This window comes from Ascidia mentula, chromosome 5, assembly GCF_947561715.1.
Source record: "Ascidia mentula chromosome 5, kaAscMent1.1, whole genome shotgun sequence".
In the NCBI taxonomy this organism is placed as follows: domain Eukaryota; kingdom Metazoa; phylum Chordata; class Ascidiacea; order Phlebobranchia; family Ascidiidae; genus Ascidia; species Ascidia mentula.
In genome coordinates this window covers 6,172,305-6,192,315 of record NC_138570.1, presented here as the reverse complement: position 1 = coordinate 6,192,315, position 20,011 = coordinate 6,172,305, and the positions used below count along the sequence as shown (strand labels likewise).

General features: G+C 39.6%; 7 protein-coding genes across 8 annotated transcripts; 4 read left to right on the top strand and 3 right to left on the bottom strand.

Annotated features, from left to right (window-relative positions):
• The first annotated feature begins 70 nt into the window (after positions 1–70).
• Positions 71–6,422, top strand: LOC145902567 (uncharacterized). 2 transcript variants are annotated; one of them, XM_082990589.1, is made up of 12 exons: positions 71–315; positions 1,814–2,265; positions 2,777–2,923; positions 3,088–3,707; positions 3,967–4,207; positions 4,291–4,382; positions 4,452–4,554; positions 4,635–4,794; positions 4,899–5,009; positions 5,111–5,221; positions 5,320–5,514; positions 5,664–6,422. In XM_082990589.1, the coding sequence occupies exons 1-12, from the start codon at positions 193–195 to the stop codon at positions 6,006–6,008; spliced, it is 2,700 nt and encodes an 899-aa protein (XP_082846715.1). In that variant the 5' UTR covers positions 71–192; the 3' UTR covers positions 6,009–6,422. The 2 variants fall into 2 exon arrangements, with proteins under 2 accessions (XP_082846715.1, XP_082846716.1); XM_082990590.1 differs by having other exon boundaries at positions 1,814–2,278; positions 2,781–2,923.
• A 46-nt stretch (positions 6,423–6,468) lies between these two features.
• Positions 6,469–8,223, bottom strand: LOC145904100 (PDZ and LIM domain protein 7-like). Its single transcript, XM_082992342.1, has 8 exons — positions 8,084–8,223; positions 7,814–7,968; positions 7,630–7,733; positions 7,408–7,564; positions 7,164–7,347; positions 6,834–6,954; positions 6,659–6,774; positions 6,469–6,571 (listed from the first exon to the last, which is right to left on the bottom strand). Exons 1-8 carry the CDS (start codon positions 8,174–8,176, stop codon positions 6,497–6,499), a joined length of 1,005 nt encoding a protein of 334 aa, XP_082848468.1. The 5' UTR covers positions 8,177–8,223; the 3' UTR covers positions 6,469–6,496.
• A 128-nt stretch (positions 8,224–8,351) lies between these two features.
• LOC145904104 (PDZ and LIM domain protein 3-like) lies at positions 8,352–9,660 on the bottom strand. The gene is made up of 4 exons (XM_082992346.1): positions 9,522–9,660; positions 9,253–9,407; positions 9,069–9,172; positions 8,352–9,015 (listed from the first exon to the last, which is right to left on the bottom strand). The coding sequence occupies exons 1-4, from the start codon at positions 9,612–9,614 to the stop codon at positions 8,984–8,986; spliced, it is 384 nt and encodes a 127-aa protein (XP_082848472.1). The 5' UTR covers positions 9,615–9,660; the 3' UTR covers positions 8,352–8,983.
• Positions 9,661–10,028: 368 nt separating this feature from the next.
• On the top strand, positions 10,029–12,634 carry LOC145904099 (OTU domain-containing protein 3-like). Its single transcript, XM_082992341.1, has 9 exons — positions 10,029–10,224; positions 10,327–10,424; positions 10,491–10,639; positions 10,786–10,898; positions 10,964–11,086; positions 11,172–11,288; positions 11,674–11,770; positions 11,836–11,999; positions 12,335–12,634. The coding sequence occupies exons 1-9, from the start codon at positions 10,138–10,140 to the stop codon at positions 12,482–12,484; spliced, it is 1,098 nt and encodes a 365-aa protein (XP_082848467.1). The 5' UTR covers positions 10,029–10,137; the 3' UTR covers positions 12,485–12,634.
• Positions 12,498–14,371, bottom strand: LOC145904102 (large ribosomal subunit protein uL29m-like). The gene is made up of 6 exons (XM_082992344.1): positions 13,713–14,371; positions 13,443–13,634; positions 13,284–13,380; positions 13,139–13,232; positions 12,932–13,076; positions 12,498–12,872 (listed from the first exon to the last, which is right to left on the bottom strand). The coding sequence occupies exons 1-6, from the start codon at positions 13,796–13,798 to the stop codon at positions 12,641–12,643; spliced, it is 846 nt and encodes a 281-aa protein (XP_082848470.1). The 5' UTR covers positions 13,799–14,371; the 3' UTR covers positions 12,498–12,640.
• Positions 14,372–16,337: 1,966 nt separating this feature from the next.
• LOC145904098 (gametogenetin-binding protein 2-like) lies at positions 16,338–18,245 on the top strand. The gene has a single exon (XM_082992337.1). It carries the CDS (start codon positions 16,388–16,390, stop codon positions 17,978–17,980), a length of 1,593 nt encoding a protein of 530 aa, XP_082848463.1. The 5' UTR covers positions 16,338–16,387; the 3' UTR covers positions 17,981–18,245.
• Positions 18,246–18,250: 5 nt separating this feature from the next.
• Positions 18,251–19,981, top strand: LOC145904101 (UBX domain-containing protein 10-like). Its single transcript, XM_082992343.1, has 3 exons — positions 18,251–18,383; positions 18,705–18,889; positions 19,212–19,981. Exons 1-3 carry the CDS (start codon positions 18,280–18,282, stop codon positions 19,877–19,879), a joined length of 957 nt encoding a protein of 318 aa, XP_082848469.1. The 5' UTR covers positions 18,251–18,279; the 3' UTR covers positions 19,880–19,981.
• The last annotated feature ends 30 nt before the right edge of the window (positions 19,982–20,011 follow it).

Below are 20,011 nucleotides of genomic sequence, written 5' to 3'. Positions count from 1 at the left end.
ACCACAGTGCCCCGGGCAACAATAGAATATCTTTGCGAGACTGGCTTAGCGACGGACGGAACATCGAGCTTGAAAAAAGTTTTATTTTCGGCTGCACACTGACAGCTGATTTTGGCACCTCTGAAGAAAGCGCATTCACAGAGCAACAACAACGCGCTTCGCGTGTGGATTAAGGTGTTTGTAATAAGCAGCATGGAAGGCAACCCGGATTACGATACGCTGTTGAGGTCTATATTTGATTCCTGCGATACGACGGGATCCGGACTTATTTCAACCACAGAATTCGAAGATTTGTGTTCGCAGCTCTCTCTTGAAGTAAGTGTGAATATTACTATAGAAGTTAAGAAAATGTTCAAATGCCAGCGTTTGTCATTGAACTTGTGTAGAAAGGGGTTTGCCACAAAATGTATTAACCCTCACATCTAATACAATGGTCATTTCATCAGTGAAAAGTGGTCATTTACAGAACTATCTGGAAATATTAGTTGTACAACAATCAATTAAAAGGAAATGTGAGACTTAATTACAAGAAATAATTAACAAAAAATTAGTTTTGAAGACGTGTGCTAAACGTGTACCATTTTTGTGACTCTTCCATAAAGTTATGTGCTTGTTGTATACTTCCCATTTAAAGGGACCAAACCCATGAATGTTTACACAAACAACCAACGCGAGCAGCGTTATATCTTGTACGTTAAGTTAAGCAAATATGTATTTGTAAGTATAAGTAGTCTGGAGTCAATATAGCAGCGCTTTCAACAAACGAAGTACTCCTAAAATTTCTCCCAAGTTTTCTTCGAATGCTCTTGAAACAGGGCCAATATCTCGAGACTATGTTTTTCAATGGTGTCCCTTTAAGTGGCGTCCGAGCTGTTTGTCCACTCAATAACAGGCTCCGAATTGTAATCCGCTTACAAACTCACCACCTTCCCTGGTTAAACAGGATTTAATTAACCCGGTCAATGCATACGGTCACGGCGGTCTAGCGGCTGGAACGCATTGTACAGCCATAGGCCATTAATACACCGCGGGTTGCTATTATTGGACTTTACTTTGTTGCTACTCAGCACGGGCTATACACACGTGCGTTGTTACGTGCACGAATAGAAGGGGTGCGAAATAGTTTGTCGCGCTACTGTGGTCGCAAATGGCGAGGAGTGCTATAGTTTTATATGAAACAAAGGCCGCATGCTGAGTGCTTATATATCGATTGGCACTTCACGTTCTCCCGTGTTGCGAAAACTTGGCCCTCGCCTGGCAACGCGACCACAGCTGTTATGAGCAACCGCAGTGTCACTGCTGATTGACACCCAATACGACCTTGTTGTACGAATGTAAAGCGATTCAAGGCTTCTGTTCGTTTTCCAAACATTTTGCTTGACTGGCAATTTCGACAATAATTACAAGAGAAAAACTTAATTTGCTCCTAATTTACACTAATTGCAGTTGTCTATTTAAAGTTCCTTTGGAAACTATTTTCTTTTTTTGCAAGTTACACTTGTCGGCTGCAAACCGCGTTAAAGTTCCCACGTTTGAATGTGTAGTCTGGTGTAAGATGCACTCGTTCCGCCCACTTGACGGTGACAGTCGAGTTTGTTGGACTTTTTGAGAGTTCGAGTCAACAGGCGTTGCGTGGGTCAATCCGGCGTGGCTAGATTTGCCCCATCCGACCAAATAAGCTTAATTTGCCGTCAATTAATGCGAACAAACTGCGCTGTTAATCGCCAATTTCGCAGGGATGTAAATGGCGATAAGCTCTCTCATGTGGGTCGCAGTGCGCCTTTAGTCATTTTTAATTTTTTCTACTTTGCAGAACGAGTACGTGCTACTTTATGAGTACCTCTTCCAGTCCAGTACACTCCTGTCGTACGACCGGTTCCGCGAAGGACTACTACAACTTCTGGCCGGCACTCTGCCCCCAAACGACGGCGGAAGTGAATGTCAACAAAAAATTGAACAACGTGACAATGACCTGAACGGCAACGAGGTTGTCGAATCGGAAAAGGAACGTCGAGGCGCAACGTGCGAAAGTAAATTTAAGGCTCAATCGAAGGCGGACAAGAGCTTTGGTGAGCACGTGGAAGAACCCGATTGGCTTGTGATCGATTTTCATCAGACGACCGATATTAAAACCAAGGACGACAGTCGCCACAGTGAAACCGGTAGCAGGCATTCCGCTCGAAAGTCGTACAGCGCACACAAACAGCGGAAGTACGGTCGTAGGACGCTGCCGGATACAGATTTGTTGTCCAGGAACCAACACAGGTACGTGGTTTTAATTGTTTTTCGTTTGTTTAAGTTTCACGACGACTTCTAAACTGCGTTTTTCACACGTCCTTGCGACTATTATCTTGCGCCGTGTATTTTGAGACAGACGTTGATTTATGGTTGTAGCATTGTCGCGTTGTCACTTGGTTGAGAATAATTTTGTGGCTGATGTTGTCAAAATGATGAAACCCGTCTAACCCATCAAACCCAACTAACGAAAAATAACAAAGTGCGAGAAAGAGGAATTTTGTTCATACAATCTGAAATGGTCTGCGGTTTGATGTATTAGGATAAAAACGCGACCAACGGTGCGAACTTTTGTCCATAGTTTGACATCTGCGCTGACGAAATTCTGCAGTCGGCCTGTTATAAAAACTCCTATTCAAAACTACCTCTTTCCTGGGGTTGATTTATCAATTGTCAATAGTAGGTTCTTTGCTTTGCGCATGGTTTGCCCTCGCAGTGCAAATCGTTTCACGTTCAATAACGTATTTGCTTTTCGCGGTAGGCACGACATGAGCAGTCCGCGGCAACACCATTGTGATCGATCAGAAACTCAGGGCAATGACGTCGACACTTTGCGTTCTGCTCCAGTGACTCCGTCGTCAAGGCTAGTCGTGGAAGAGTTCGTTGGAGAGGGCGCTGGTGGCGATTGGTGAGTTATAGAATTCTGGCGAACGTCCGGCGTATAATAGTTGGAAACGCATATAACCCTTTAAGGCTATAAACTGTATTTCCACCTAACATTCTGCACTAGTGCGAAATATCTTTTTTCTCTTGCTCGTCATGGGCTGTAAATACATTTGGTCTTTGGTACAGGACAAATCCTGACCTGGACGTCGCGCCGATGGACGACACGAGTTCAAATGATAACAATCAAGAAAACAACACGTCCAGCAGCGCAGACGCAAAGGAAGCCCTTGGAGCGATATGGCGACAAGTAATCGGCGACCTTCACGAAAATATCGATGTTGGGCAGTTGCAAGATCTGTACCAAGCCTTGTCCCTCACCAGCTCCGGGGGCGACGTGAAACAGCTGTTTGACATACTGGACAGTGATGGCGATGGCCTGATCAGCTTTGCCGACTTTGCGCGGCAAATGTCATCTTTTCTCGGGGGCGACGAGGACGAGCAGTTGCCTGCTAGGCCCGACAAACAAGTGGAGAACCTGAACGAAGACGCATTTCTTCATACGACACCGCACCATAAACAAAACCATACCCGCTGTATTCAAACTCCTGCGGCAAAAGATTTCGCCGACAATCCATCCGTCCACAGTACACCGTACGGTACAGACAGCCTTAACACATTACCACAGAAGTCCACCGCTCTCGACCAGCACATGGTCTCGTCTCCTGCGCGCCAGAGCAGTACGAGTGGTTTTGTTTCCACTCCACCAAGCGCAACGTGTTTTTACTCTTCATCACCGTCCAAAACAGGTACAGAAGCCGTTTTCCGGCTGCAATTTTCAGAACTTCTGCTTTATACATTTGTACTATCTCAGTAAAAAAAGCACGGCGGAATTAAAGAAAATCCTTTTAATTTTAAACGAATGCAAAGAACCCGTGAATAGTTTGGATGCTACATTATTTACATTAACGGAATATTAAATATCTCAAACAAAAGCTGGATATGTTGCAGCAATTTGTTTTTCGCGTTATTACGCAGGTTAAACAACAATTATGTTTACTTTCTCAGATTACAGCAGCTCCACACCCTCTGCTGGGAGATTATCCCTTGAAGGACAGACCGACGACTACGATGTCCGTAGCTACGAAGGTGCTCCCACCTATCGGAGGAGAAGAAGAACGACCAACCACGCTACCTCAAGAAACCGACGCCGCGCAAATAAATCTGTCGCACTTCCGTATTATCATCCAATGAGCAGGCGTCGTTTGGAGGATTCCCCATTGTATTTTCTCACGGGCGAGAGTGGAAGGTATGGAGTTTTTGTCCACTGTGACCATATATATATTACATCAGTATTATATATTATATTGAAAAAATTGCCATTATGTATAGGTACGTCGATGTTGAAAACTTACACTCAATATGGAAGGAAGAAGGTATTGAAGATCCCGACCAAGTTTTAAAAGATCTCGGCGTCAACCTTGGTAAGTTCATATAACACTTTTTAATACACGTGAAATCATAGTCTAACCAATTTGTCACTTAATTTTTAGACGATTCGTTCAGTGTCGAAATTTTATCGGAGGCCATGGAAAGTGAAATGAAGGAAAGTATGATGCACCAAGCCATCTGTTGCCTGTACAAATCTGGCATCAAGTAAGTAAATAGCTGTCATTTAAAAGTCTATAATTCACCTGCCTCGAAGTGTATTAAGTAAACCTCTTCTGTGTGCGTAGATTCTACCGCTCCAAGAAAGAACACGAAACAGCAGAAAGAGTGAAGCTGGAATCGAAGGTGGATTACCTGAACTCACAGCTACGCGAGCAAGACGAACGCCTTGAAAATGTAGAGCGAGAATTCCATAACCGGTTTGATGAGATGGATAAACTACACAAGGTAATGATGATGCTGATGGCGGCAAATTCTTTTGATGTTTTAAAAAACTCTGGGTCGTTGTAGTTAGTATTATTTTTAACGTGTCGTTGAATATGCGTATTCAGGAGGAGTTGGCACAACTGACAACTGAGCTTACCTCTGAGGAACGAAAATCGGACTTAAAGAAAGACGAACAAATTTCCCGACTTCGTAACAGGGTCGATGAACTCCAAAAGGTAGGAATAATAAGTATCGTAGTAAAACGTTTTGAGCACCCCGACAAGTTTGTAAATCTAGCATTCGGCGTTCAAATATAAAACAAATCATGACTTTTTAGATCGAGCGAGTCATCCGTGCCGACCTACAAAACCTCATGGAGGAACACGAATGCCTAAAATCCAAACATCAAGAAACTGCACAGGAGCTTCACGTGTCTGGTGTTACCATGGTAATTCAGCGCTTCCATTCATTGCATGGATTTCCTTTCCGTATCACAACTTCACGACCATACGTGGTAGATGAACATACACCTTTTTCTGTTTGTAGAATCAGATGCGCGCTGACTTTGAGGGTGCTTGTCATCGCATGGTTACGTGCAGCAAATCACAGCTGCAACAGAACGAGCGTCTCGAGACGCTAATGTTTGAATACAAGAAAAACGCGGAGATACTTCGCGATGAGAATGACGAGCTTTTTAACGATATCGAGTGCATGAAGAAGCGGTGGAATTCGAACGACAAAGTAAGCTAAAAAAGCCAGACTGGAGAAACAGTATTCACAATTAAGAAAAATTTGAAAACAAATACACTCCATATATTTTATTATGTTAAAGCGTAATATAAGGAACTCTATTTTATCAAACCGTCCATTTATCGAATAAATATTTGCAGGTCGCTTTGGCTTACACCGGCCGAACATTTCACAAGCTGCCTCATCTACCGCCGTCGCCGATCGAAAAACAACCAAGCCAACTTCAAGGGCAGGGTAGCTCATTTTCCAACCATCGCCCGGACTCCATTCCTTCGCTGCCGAACATTTACACGTCACCGCCTGGATCTAACTCGATGCCTCACACTGCCGACAGAGGCACGGCCGAGGGTGAAGGCAAATCAGATGTATGGATTTTGTCCAACGATCCTGATGCGTCCATGAGTGACGTGAGCTTGACTCCAAAAGTTTTGCGAAGCCAAAGCCTGTACTGTGAGCTCGAAGCTACGACTCCAGGCTTGGTGTAGCGAATTGCATTTTTATCAAATGTTTTTTTCTTGATAATTATTTTCCTTATTTTATTAACTCCCTTTGTTATCACGGTAAACGCGTTAAGATTGCTTTCTATTCATACTCTTGTTACAAACCTGCGTGGTGAACTTCAGTAAAATAATTGCGTTTTCTTCTTCACAATTTGTTCTTTGTTTACTGTTGTACTAATTTAGATTTTGCCTTCACACAGCCAGATTTATGCATTACCACTTCTCGCTACATTGTGGTCCTCCATTTAACAGATTAGTGCAATGTTATTTTCTGATTTCTACGTTGTTTTGTTGTGGACAGTTGCAGTTGTTGAGATCTATATAAGATGAACAGTATTTTCGCGGGTAAGTATGCGTTTACTGTGGCATTTTGAATCTTTCCTTTTCGAACACCTTGTTACCTCCCTTTCTGAGTAATAAAATAGATGGAAACCCGCAAAGTTGTATTGGTTTTCGCTTTGTTTAAGCGAGCTTCATTTGCAGTTATGACACATGGGTAAGTTGTTGCGTCTTACGAAGCGCTTTCCGTTCATATTCCTTCCGCATTTCTGAAATGATCACAACAAAGCGGTTTAGTCCGAGAGATAAATTTTGTTGAATTTCCCTTACCACACCAAAAAGTCTCATTTTTATACCTGGCAATTGAAGCAGCGATCGTGCCACTTTTGCCCAATAGCATCCAACTCCTTGTCGCCGGGACCTATTAAATTGCTACAACCAAAACACGATACCGCGAACAGTCGAGTGTGATCTGCAAAGCATGTCTGGATTAGACGCTGTACATCCGATGCGACCCAAACAAATCACAACCTTCGTTGCAGTAGATTTTGCCTTGTTCCATATGAAACACGCCATCAAAGATTGGCTTGCTGCACTCATGACACGTGAAGCATTCCAGATGCCATTGACAGTTGAGTGCCCGAAACACTTCCTGCGGTTCAAGTTTGAATCGTACAATAAGACACGATCGACCGTCTAACGTTACAGACATTCGCCATGCAATGTGACATACAACTCTGTAAACGTTAAACTGCATGGTTTTAACTAGACTAATTTTACAGCAAGCTGAAAATATATGTAGTTAAAACCATGCAGCTGTTGGTTCTTTACAGTTTCATTGCAAGTAAATAAAGAACATACCTCGAAGACTGGTTGGTGACACTTCATGCAGGGTTGCGAAAAGTATTTTTTGTGACATGGCACGCAGTACGCCTTGCCGCCGTCCACAATAAATCCCATGTCCAAGCTACCTTGGCAGTTCGGGGCCCCACAAATGAAGCACTTTTTGTGAAAGTTGAGGCCCTGCACAATTGAGTATTCCCCACTAGACAAAGAAATATTTGATAATATAAGTTAAAAGACCAATATTTCGATGTATGCTTACTCAATTGCCTGTGCACAATAATTGCAGATGATGCCGCCTTCAGGTTTAGGGAGAAACTTGCGAGGTTGGAGTATGTCTTGGTCGGGTGGAGCAACAGTTGGCGGCTTGTGTGCGGACTCAAACACTTTCCCTTGCGTAACCAACGACCCCTCGGCTCCTTTAAAACAAAACAGAACGAGGAGAAAGTTTTACATAGTAATCGAAATTGGATAGGACATAGACCTGTTTGGCCGATCGGGCGCGGTTGTTCCAATTTCTTTGCCAACTCCACCCATGTAGGGTCGGCAGCTTTCATTCTTCCTGGTTTTGCGTCCCATGCTGTTGCCCTGTATTAACCAACACAAGATCAGATTTGTCAGAAAGGTTTTATAGAAGTTAATATGTAGCTTTCAAATATTTTTCTCACAATTTAATAGTTACGTCCATTTTTCCCGCTTGACTGGTTCTAATAATGGCCTCTGCTTCGCTTCGTGACGCGTCTTTCAGTATGGAATTGTTGATAGCAAGCAGAATGTCTCGACTGCGCAATCCTGCCTTTGCAGCTGGTGAACCTGGCGTCACCTTAAGCATACAAGTTAAAGAACTTATGCTTTTTGATCAAAGAGTAATTTTCCTGTTACTTGTTTTGCCTAAATTTACCAATTGGTTTTACTTCAAAAAGTATTTTTCTGTTTACCCGCGTAACTACGATGTTTTGGTCTTCATCTGCACCACCTGCAATTCTAAAACCCCACGGCGGTCCTTGAAGCAGTGTAATACACTTAGACATTATTCGTAGCTAAGTCGGTCTGACTGTGGAATCTATATCAACACGTATTACGGAGGTCGCAATTACACAGAAGCATCCCGCATTGCCAACTGGCTTCTCTTATCTCTCCAGGGAAACAGTCCGAAACAAAAATTTGTTGGAAAGTTTTGCGATATTTTTTTGATCGTTAGGCGTTATATAAATATATGTATGTCACTGTTGTAAAATCCAAATGGATAAAAGCTTTTTTGTCACAGCGCGTTTAAAAAATAATTTTGTTGTAATACTTTCTCAATTTCTCTTGTGTCCAACAAAACCCCCCAAAATAAAATAAAAAAACGAGTATGATTTTGTAAAGCATAAAAACATGTTTCATAACAACAAATTTACGATTTTGTGTGGGGTGAATATATCAATAACAACATTGCGATTGCGACATCTACCTGCACAAGAGTATGTAAAATGGTTTAGTGAATTGATTCTTCCAATGATTTTAACGTAAAACTGTTTGTATTTGATATAAGTTTCAATAGGTTGTCATGGCTGGTGGTGAGCACAAAAATAGCAGAAAGCGCGATGACAGAGCTGTTCGAAAAGCACACCAAAACAACAGAAGACAAAAAGAGGTTCATACTGTGATTTTCTTTTCGTCTTTAGCTCTTTTGCTATGCCCGATGTCCATAAAGTTAAAAGTTCTTACAACCAAGTTATGGTTACAGTTGTTGTTTACAAAATAAACACTGTTTAAATTAGAAATTAACTGTTGATCTAAGTGTCGATGACATAGGATTGCATGGATTTCCTTTCCGTATCACAACTTTACGACCATTACTGGTAGATTACAGGCGACCCCTCGGCTTCTGTAAAACAAAACAGAGCTTGGAGAAAGTTTTAGACTGGATAGGGCATAGACCTGTTCGGCCGATCGGGCGCGGTTGTTCCAATTTCTTTGCCAACTCCACCCATGTAGGGTCGGTAGGTTTCATTCTACCTGGTTTTGCGTCCCATGCTGTTGCCCTGTATTAACCAACACAAGATCAGATTTGTCAGAAAGGTTTTATAGAAGTTAATATGTAGCTTTCAAATATTATTCTCACAATTTAATAGTTACGTCCATTTTTCCCGCTTGACTAGTTCTAATAATGGCCTCTGCTTCGCTTCGTGACGCGTCTTTTAGTATGGAATTGTTGATTGCAAGCAGAATGTCTCGACTGCGCAATCCTGCCTTTGCAGCTGGTGAACCTGGCGTCACCTTGAACATACAAGGGAAATAACTTACATTTTTTGACCTAAGAGTAATTTTCCTGTTACTTGTGTTGCCTAAATTTACCAATTGGTTTTGTTACAAAAAGGCATTTTTGTTTACCCGCGTAACTACGATGTTTTGGTCTTCATCTGCACCACCTGCAATTCTAAAACCCCACGGTGGTCCTTCATGCAGTGTAATACACTTTGACATTATCCGTAGCTAATTCGGTCTGACTGTGGAGTCTGGTTCTACACGTAGTACGGAGATCGCAATTACACAGAAGCAACCCGCATCGCCAACTCTTCTCTTATCTCTCCAGGGAAACAGTCCGAAACAAAGTTTTGTTGGAAAGTTTTGCGATATTTTTCTGATAGATGTGTAGCAGGCTTTATATAAATATATGTATGTCATTGTTGTAAAATCCAAATGGATGGAAGCTTTTTTGTCACAGTGCCTTTGAAAAAAAAATGTTGTTGTAATATTTTCACAATTTCTCTTGTGTTCGCAAAACCCCCAAAAATAAAATAAAAAAACGAGTATGATTGTGTAAAGCGTAAAAACATGTTTCATAACAACAAATTTACGATTTTTGTGTGGGTTAATATATCAATAACAACATTGCGATTGCGACATCTACCTGCACAAGAATGTGTAAAATGTTTCAGTGAATTGATTCTTCCAATGATTTTAACTTAAAACTGTTTGTATTTGATACAAGTTTCAATAGGTTGTCATGGCTGGTGGTGAGCACAAAAATAGCAGAAAGCGCGATGAAAGAGCTGTTCGAAAAGCACACCAAAACAACAGAAGACAAAAAGAGGTTCATACTGCGATTTTTTTCTGTCTTTAACTTCCTTGCAATCGCCAAAGCCTACAAAGTTATAAGTTAATCACTATAAGCCCCTAATAGTGTTGTTTTTAGATCAGTACTTCATATTTTGTTGATGATGAAAACTATGCTGGTTTTGCGAATCAACTTGCGACTATTGGCCTAAAACTCCGTGACATTTCAGGCGATGGGTCTGTGCTTTTGAAATTACATTGCATAAATGCCTCCTGACGTGACGCTTTGTAAAACATGTTTAGAAATTGCTTGTTTCGAGCACTTGGTGACCAAATTGATGGCCACTCATTCAGGCATCTTCAACATAGGGAACAAACTGTCAAATATATGGTAGAACATCGCAATGATTTTGAGCCATTTGTGGAAGATGATTGTACATTTGATGATCATGGTATGTTTAACTATATATACCATATTTAAAGTATATGGACTGCTTCAGGTCCTCGCGAGGCAATATGTAAAGATAATTTGTTGTTTAGAACATTTCCAAGTATGGCAAATATTAAAATAATAGCTAAAAAACTGTTTTTTGTGCAGTAAGAAAGCTCAGAGAGGATGGGACATATGCTGGAAATGATGCAATTGTGGCATTTGCCAGGAACAATAGCGTCAATGTTATGATTCATCAGCTTAACACTCCAATGTGGACGGTATGTTGCATTAAAGTGATGTAGTTCCATTAATCAGTGGGTGTATGACTAACCTTATTTCATAGATTACTGGCAGTGATCGCCCAAATGTGCCACAACTTCATATTTCTTACCATAATGGAGATCACTACTCCAGTGTCCGCAAACTTAGTGACTACTCAAATAACCCTACCAATATTAAACTAACGGTAAGCTCATTTTGTTTTTTACTTGTATGAATTTACGTTTTTTGAAATGGAGTAAATACATTTTTTTTAAATGCACATAAAACAGACAAAAACTGAAAACAAGCCAAAATCAACAAAAAGAGACTCGAGAAAAAAGCAAGGATCGCCTGCTGGTGTTTCCCTGAAAGTAATTCAACATATATCAAATGTTACTGGATGTCAGGTCAGCTTTGAACAAACTAATTTTGGTTACCGTAGTTACTCGATTGTAGACCGTCCTTGATTGTAATGAGCATTCAAAGGTGTTACAAAATTAATATAAGCCATCTGTAAATGGTAAAGGCAAATTTAGGTGGCCTACAACAATAAATGTCAACAAATCTGTCCTTTAAAATTTTCATATATGCTGATAACTGTGTGTAATAAAATGTATTGGTACAGAACGAGTTAAAGCCGTCCTTAATTGTAAGCCGCACAAATGGTAGATTAAAAAAGTCGCGACTTACAATAGAGTGGATACAGTATTCTTTGTGGTGCAACATTTATTTGACAGTTTATGGAAATTTGTAGGATAAGATGCACAAATTTTACATCATACTTTTTTACAGGACCGGGCATTAATCCAACAACTTCTGGAGGAAAGTAATTCAGATGTTGACCAGACTATTGGCATTGTTTTACAGTTCATGCAAAGTGGAACATCTGGTAATCATTTTAAAAAAAACTTTTACGGGTAATCAAATATTGCTAAAAATATTTGTTTGAAACAGATGAAGACTCCCAGTCACCAAGACTGTCACCAAAACCAGCGCAGTCTTCTCCACTGTGGGAGAGCAAAGGTACAGGGGCGAGAATTTTTGGCACTAGCAATATCCCAAGCCATTCCCAGGAAACTGCCAAAAAGAAAAGTAACAACTCTCAGCCACCTAAAAAGGTAAGCAAAATCCTAGTATCTACATGTAGAAGTCAAACAACCAATATAGTGTTTTGCTTCCATGTTGCACTCTTCATGTTCCAAGTAAATATGTAAACTAAACATCAGGTGGCGTGCGACAGTATTGCATTATTCCATGTTAATGTTGAATGTAAAACAATTATATGTGCCCTTTGGCATTATGGATGAATTACCTGAAATTAGAATTAAATCTGAATGTTGGTGGCGTAAATGTCTAAATCTTTGCCAAAAGTGCCCAAATCCACACAGATAATTTCTCAAACTTCATGCTGTTCTATATATTTGAACTTGAACCAATTTCGCTATGTTTTCAGTTAAGCAACAAAAAACGAAAAGAGCTTGCCAAAAAAGACCGTAAGAATCGTAGTGAGGAAAGAAAGAAGAACGTCTCCCAACAATCCTCCCTGAGTGACTCTGATGAGTCTGGCATCCTTGTCAAAAATATGGACATTTTGAAAATTTGAATGTATTTATATTGGTCTCAATTTGTTAAAGGTCTCAAAGACACCACAGTTCTAAAGCTGTGTTTTACTGCCACTAACAAAAGTGTGCCCTTTCACTGTGAAATAATAAAAGTTCCCTTCAATATTTCCATGAGGAATCACAGTTTGTTTTTTCCGTCATACATATTCATTCTCTGGTTTGTTGTAGTTAAAACGGTGATCATATGGGGGAAGGAACAATGGCATATCTGGGTGAATTCCATATTTCCAAGTTGTCCTGAACTTATTGAGGAACCACCGTGGTGGCTTCTTGGGCATGGATGGGTTTCTCTGCTTTATTAGGCGCCATTTTAAGTTAATTCTGTATTCAAAAGATTTTCGAACTTTGATTCTCTTTTCTTCTCTTCGCCTGAATTAAAAAACAAATTACTTAAAAAAAGTGTGCACTAGCATTAAGCCTGTACTCACAAATGCCATTCTTGAAGCTCCTTGTTAAAGTAGGCCATATCAGCTGGTCTGTCACCCTTTGGAACTTTTTGCAACTCTTTTGGAATCAGGTGCTCTTTGTATTTATAGTAATATGTTTGACCGAGCGGGCTTTTCCTCCATTCACCTAGGTTAAGTTAAAACAACCATTTGTAAACACAAACTTAGTGTTTGACAAAAAAATTGTACCAGGTTCGGCATCTGGCCTTCCTTTAAGCAACATGTTTTTGGCTTTTTCTCGCTCTGCAATAACATCACGAAGGTTGCTCATCGATTCTGCTACCTAAACAGAACCTAACCTTGCACACTTATTTTTTTACCCAAATCCATTTACCTTTTCCAATCTATCCTCTCCGGCCATAGGTTCATCTTCTTCCAAGCAACGCAATTCCATAGACTGAAGCATGTTTCTTTCCTTGAGAAGAACAAACCTAAGATACAATTATTGGATCAAGAATGTCTGAATATGTTATCTGTTGGAAACTATCCACACCATAACTTTTGTAGATCCTCCAGACTTTTTCTTCTCAATAAATCTTTAGACCATGGAGCACCACTTTTGATATTCCTTTTTCCAAAGTTTTTCGGATTGTCAAGAAACTCCTCTACTCCAAACAAACGAGGTGAAGTGTAAAGGGTTCGTATTTTGCTCAAATGAGACTTAAGGGCAATTTCAGGTATTAACCTGTAAACATGTTGTTATTATTAATGCAATAGTAGTTTGATAGGTATTAGTTAGTGGTGATTGAAAGTCGGAAGGTACCTTTTTGCAGTTGGGTTTAGGATCTTGCTGGTACTTTTTCCTAATGTGCCAAAGAGTCTGATTGCCATAAAAACTTCCTTCATCATGTTTTTCCTTCAAATGGTCATTTAAACTTTTTTGTATGCAGCACCTTTTTGTTCAACAACAAATCATGTAGGCTATGTGATTATTCTATGTTATCAATATCAAAGAATTCAGAAATGGTTTTAACACTTCACTATTTTGAATATCGATGGGATTAATTTTGGGTCATTGGGTTTTAATTGAAAATACACCTGGTTGTTAAGTTCATGATTTGCATGAAGGGTGTTTTTTTCAGTAAACGTTGATTGCGCAGAAAAATCAACGATTTTCGTATATTAAATTAAGCTTATTAGTCACATATTTTGGCACATGCAAACTTTTATTTTTGGCAACGTGAGTTACGCAACAGTGTGCAGTGCAGGTGCACACAGCTTACCCATGTCACGCATAGACCTTGGTATGCCCAGTGCAGTGAGGCACCTCATGCGTGAGCAACCATTGGTATGCAGGCACGAAGAATAAAAAATCGTAATACAAAACGAGGTCATTTTGTCTGCAAAACACCTAATTCTTTTAGATTTAACGGTGTTCAAAGAAACTTACATCAACAAGCTCAAATATCAAATTACTATCACTGTATCAGTTTTCCGTGGCGTGAGAAAACATGTTTTGTTGAAGCATGTGCAGTAATTCCTTTCTTACAGTTTTTGATCGCTTTACACACGTGACGTGTATGTCGAAAATACAATGTTTTGTCGTAAAATGACTTTGCTGATTATTGATTTCCTGAAGTTGTTGGTCAATGTTATCTTATGAATTCATTAAATTTTGTGACGATTTTCAAAAAATGCTGTTGCCCCATATAAGATATGAGATTATAGTATAGACTCTATAGAGTATACAATGGTTATACTCTCGGCATTCGAGCAAAACCCAATAGGGGTCGCAATAGTCCGAACCCTGAACGTTAAAAGACGTAACCGCGATAGGTTAAAATTGTAGGAATTCACAATGTCGAATAACAGCTAATTGTAAGTAAATTTTCTTGTTTCGGCGGTTTTGGGGCTAGTTTAGATCAAACGATGTGCGATATCAGAAAACTTCACCTGACAACGATGCCCACCTCGACAACTGTCAACAGGGGCTGTAACCGTTTTCATGACATGTGCCACAGAGTGATATATGTCACTTTTTTCAAGCATGTCACTTAACGTGTCACAAAACTTCAGCATGTCACCCCTGGTACGAGTCACTTTGTATGTCAATTCATTTGTTTGTGGTACTGCGTGATTTCAAATAGGTGGAAATTGAAGAAATCAGAACAATACAACTCATTGCTCATATTGCAGCAAACATGAACTTTCAAGTTTCATGACAAAAAAGAAAGGTTTCGCACAGGTGATGGAAGAGATGTAGTAAAGAACGTTGTGTGGCGACCGAACTGCTTTAGTTGGATATATAACTGACTGCTTACCTGCAGCACACGAATAAGTTGACACCCATCACAGGACAATGACTTCAAATGAACTATTACATTGTTTTTGTTCTGCCTAATATTTAAAACATTTAAAAACACAGGTATATATTGGACGTTGTGATAAGTTGTATTGTATACCATTGTTTGAAAGAGGGACACAATTATTAAAAGAAAATGTTATGAAGTATTCTGTGGTGATATCTAGCATTCCAAAAGCATATGTGTTGCAAGGATCCATTTTAATCATGTGTGACTTATAATTATTTATGCCTATGTGTATGGTAAGGAAAAATTTTGTTGCACCCGCCATATGTCTTTTGTGTGATACAGTCGATTTTCAAAGAAAATTACTGCTAAAGGTACATAAATTGTGTACGTACAACGCCGCCCTACCCTGAACTCGGAAAGTATCCGTCATCCTTTTAAGCTGATCAAGACTTTTTTTTTTTAATTTGATGTCTCTACGTAACATACTAAGTGACATGTTTGGTGACACGCCATGTGCCATGCTGGTAACACGCGATATGACATGCTGGTAACACGCGATGTGGCATGCTGGTAACACGCGATGTGGCATACTGGTAACATGCGATATGACATACTGGTTACATGCGATGTGACAAACTGAAATTTGGTGACATGCTCGGGTTTGGTGCACATGTCAGATGTCACATAGTGAGACGTGTCATAAAAATGGTTACAAGTGTGTTTACCTTAGCAATTTTAAAAAATCCGTCAATATAAGTTGCCCAAAACGGTGCTAAAATTTTACACCAAGCCCGCCGCAAAACTGTTGTGTTGAGTGGGGGTTGTTGCATTTCGAATTGAGATTTGGTTGTTACCCTGTTGCTCCTAGCATAGTCAACGATCAGGGATATGGGTTGGATTTTGTATGGTAGTTAAAGAAATTTTGTGCTTACATGCCAGTGTACTACTTTAAATATTTATTATCAAAAGAAAACTGTCAGTATATTGTGCGATAAAGATTGTATGTTTGTCCATCACGCTGCCTTGTACAAAAAAACGGCAGACTATTTCAAATGTTTGGGCTGATTAACTTAAAATCTTTCAAATAAATCTCCAAAGATTACAGTTTAATATGTGTGTCTGTTGATTTCAGTAAATGTCAATAGAAAATAAACCCTGGTGTTTTTACAGTTTAAAACCCAATACAATGGATCCACTTTTGTTTGAGAAAGCTCAATTGGTTGGAATGAGAAAAGGAAAAGAGAGTTTAAATCTGGAAACCCTCCAAGTCCCTTTGCATGTGGATAATGGTTTGACTATGATCATTCAATTTGATGATCTTGTGTCTAGAAAATCAGGGGGACAAACCTTTAGTGTTAACACTCCTTGCTTTGAAGCATTCAAAAAGAAGTTTAATACACTTGACAAGGATGAAATTAGGCAAGCCTGTACTATACAAGATAAAGATTTATTTGCATGTTTAACCCAATTTGTGCCATGTGTTGGATGCAGAAGAGGTGTTGAACAGTTATTTCATGAGGTTCAGCAGCTGAACAATTCTGTGTTTGATTGTATAAAAATTTCCCCTGCTGGAACAGTGACTATTAACCCGTTGTACCTCAACAACTCAAAAAAGCTCTTCTATCTTTTCCATGATGTAAAAACCTATCTATGTGAAGTGGTAACATCCTTTTTTGGCAACAAACGTAATAAAAGATGTGTGTTTCATTCCTTAAAAATTCAGAAACCTAATGATATACCATCTGAAACCAAACTTAATCTGCCTAAATGGTGCACCTCATCCATTTTAGATGTCTGGGACAAAATGTGCACAGAGTGTCAGAAAGAAATTTCATCCTTGGATCTGAAGGGAATAAACCTAACAATGGATTACTACCTTAAAAAGCATCGATTTTGCTGTGAATGTAAGTGTAATGTTATGAAAGCCATGGCCATACTGACTAATGAACTTGACAGTGATGCAGTGTCTGGCTACTGTTCTGCTATATTTGAAGGCCTGCATTATTGTAGTATGCCTCCACAGTCTCATGAGAATGAAACTGTTTCTCCCATGACCGACAAACATATTCACTTATGCTGTGAAAGGCCGTTTATTGTACATAACCTCACCCAAGCAGATGCTGAGATGGTTGGTGGAGACAGAGAGCGCCATGCAAAAACTATTGACATCGCACAAGAGGAGGTTTGCACCTGTCTGGCTATATACTTGTATCAACGTCTCCATCGTGTTTGGCACATGAAGTTAACTATGGAACAGTCTTGGCTTACCTTGTTGTTTCTGGCCATTGAAGCAGCGCGACAAAACTTCGAAAGCATGTTTGAGCTAAAAGCTGGTTATGGTCAAATGGAGGCATTATGCAAAGAAATTGAGGAGGCTGATAGGGAAAAGGAAAGCAAGTTACAAAAGAAGAGGCTCAAACGGCGCCGACAGCAGAAAAGAAGAAAAGGTAAAGGTGATGTGCTGGAAGAGCTAGAAACAGAAGAAAACACCCCAGTGTGTGATGAAGTAAATGGGGAAACTGCTGGAGTTGAAGACAAAAACATGTCAAAAACTGAGTTTAGTTGCCTTTTGGATCTGCTCAAACAAGACAGCAAAATGGAAGACCCACTGGATTGTGATTCAGAAGAGACAAGCCTGGTTGAACTGACCCAGGAGGAAATCTTAGAGTTTGAGCGCAACCGCTCAGAAATTAATGCTCAACGTACAAGATTACGTGAACGAATTCGCCAGGACTTTGAAAATTTCTGCAATGTAGCAATTACAAGTAGTTCTACTTAATTCCTGATACAGTTCAGTTTACATACTTTCGCATAATTGCCATCTTAATGTTGATGTTTTCTAATAGTTGCTTGGTTGTTCTTGGCATTGCTTTAGTGAATATCACTGAAAATTCCTTTATCACATTGATTAAACTGGCTGAAGACTTGCAATCTGCTCTCTGTAACACATTATCCTATTGCCAAAATAATTTTGGTGTCATGTTGCTTTTGTGCTCATCTGATTGAATTCAAGGAAAATTATATGAATGAAAGTACATTTTTGTTTTTTAGATTTGGTTGGCATAGGGTTTAATAATTATGCACAAACCTGCGAGGCCAAAATCTGCCAAAGGCCATTCCAGGACATCACATCCTGTGGTAGAAAGAGATAATAGAAAAAACAACACAGCTACAACCTCTGTGTAAGTAATTGTTTCAAAACAGCACAAAATGCTATTATTTATTTATCAAACTTGCATTCTGGCAATGTTTCGATTAAAATCTTAGAATTAATTGTCTGCAGTGGTGGGACCAAAGATTGGTGTTTGGGTTGCAAGTGGTAACTATTTTCTTAAGTTTCAAACCCTGTCTAAAAATGCGTAATGCATCATTATATTGCCTGTACATGTACTTATTAACAACTGGTTTGGGTAAGGGCGTTATAATTCCAAGTAAACACGAACTGGCTGAATCCCACCCATGGTTGTCTGTAATACATGTACACACTTCTACTGCATGTATAGGTTTTCAAGAAGTGGGTCACAAGCACAGTCAACTGGCCCTGGCTCAACAAGTAGAGCATATCAACATTCTGCCACAGCTGCATCATTGGGAACAAGATCTTCACCTGGTTCTAGTAAACAGTCTGGCAAAGGTGACAATAGCAGAAAATCTACATCAAAAAGTTCATCTGGTATATCAGAAAATGGTAGGTTCAATTCTTTTTTTTTGTTTAAAAAAAGTGCTTATTCATTGCAAATGCTGAATAACTGTCTGTTGGTGTTGCTTTGCTCTACGTTGTACAAATAATATACAATTCATGTACTTTAAGCTAACTCAGTGTGAATTGTTTTTGCAAAATTGGACAGAGTCGGAAAAGGGGTTTGAAATTTTGCCGCTTTGCAAGTACTAAAAGGTTGAGAGCCATATTTTTTTCTCTTCCAAATTTCTTTAAAATAAATTTAGGAGTAAGTTTTTCCAATTCCATGGACTGGTGATACTGAAAGCTAACATGCTAAAATTTTTGGTAGGTTCATCAAACAGAGCTGATGTTTGTCCGGAGGTTTACTTTCCCGAAATAGATCGACCAACCTCATCACTATCAAAATACCACATCCTTCCTGCAATTTCTTCTCCACCCATGACTTCCTATTCTGGACCATCCACTATCAGCAGTAATCACTTTTCTGAAGTCACAGCAGAAAATGAGGTTGAGTTACTCACAGAAAAAGCTCAGCAGATGATTTTGGACAGTTTTGCCCTCCAGCATCTGCGCCAGCAAAATCAAACACCCCCAAACAACAGTCAGAAAAGAAAAGTTGCCAAAAGCCATGAATTAGACCGAAAGAGGACCAAGGTCTTTGAAACAAAGTCTGTGTTTGCATCTAGTAAAACAGCAAGGCCGCCAACAAAACCTCAAGTACCAAGGGAACCTGGCCCAAATGAAGACAGCTTGTTAATTGCACTGAAGTTACCTGATGGTACACGAAAGGAGAGGAAATTTCTACCCAATACCAAACTGCAGGGAATTCTGGTTTATGTTCACACCCAGTATCCAATAGTGCCTATATCACAGTGCAATGTATTCCGCATGGACACCATTCCCAAAAAGCTTATATCAGAGCTTGACAAAACCTTGCAGGAATTGCAAATTCAAAATAGAACAGTTTTGTACATAGAAGAAAATGATGACTTCTAGTTTTAATGTGCCTTGTTTTTGATTTTATGTTTACACTGTGCAAACAAAGCTGTGATTAGAGTATATATATTTTTAAACATGAAAAACATAGTAAAACAACTTTGCCTTAACACTTCTGTTCCTGTATTCATA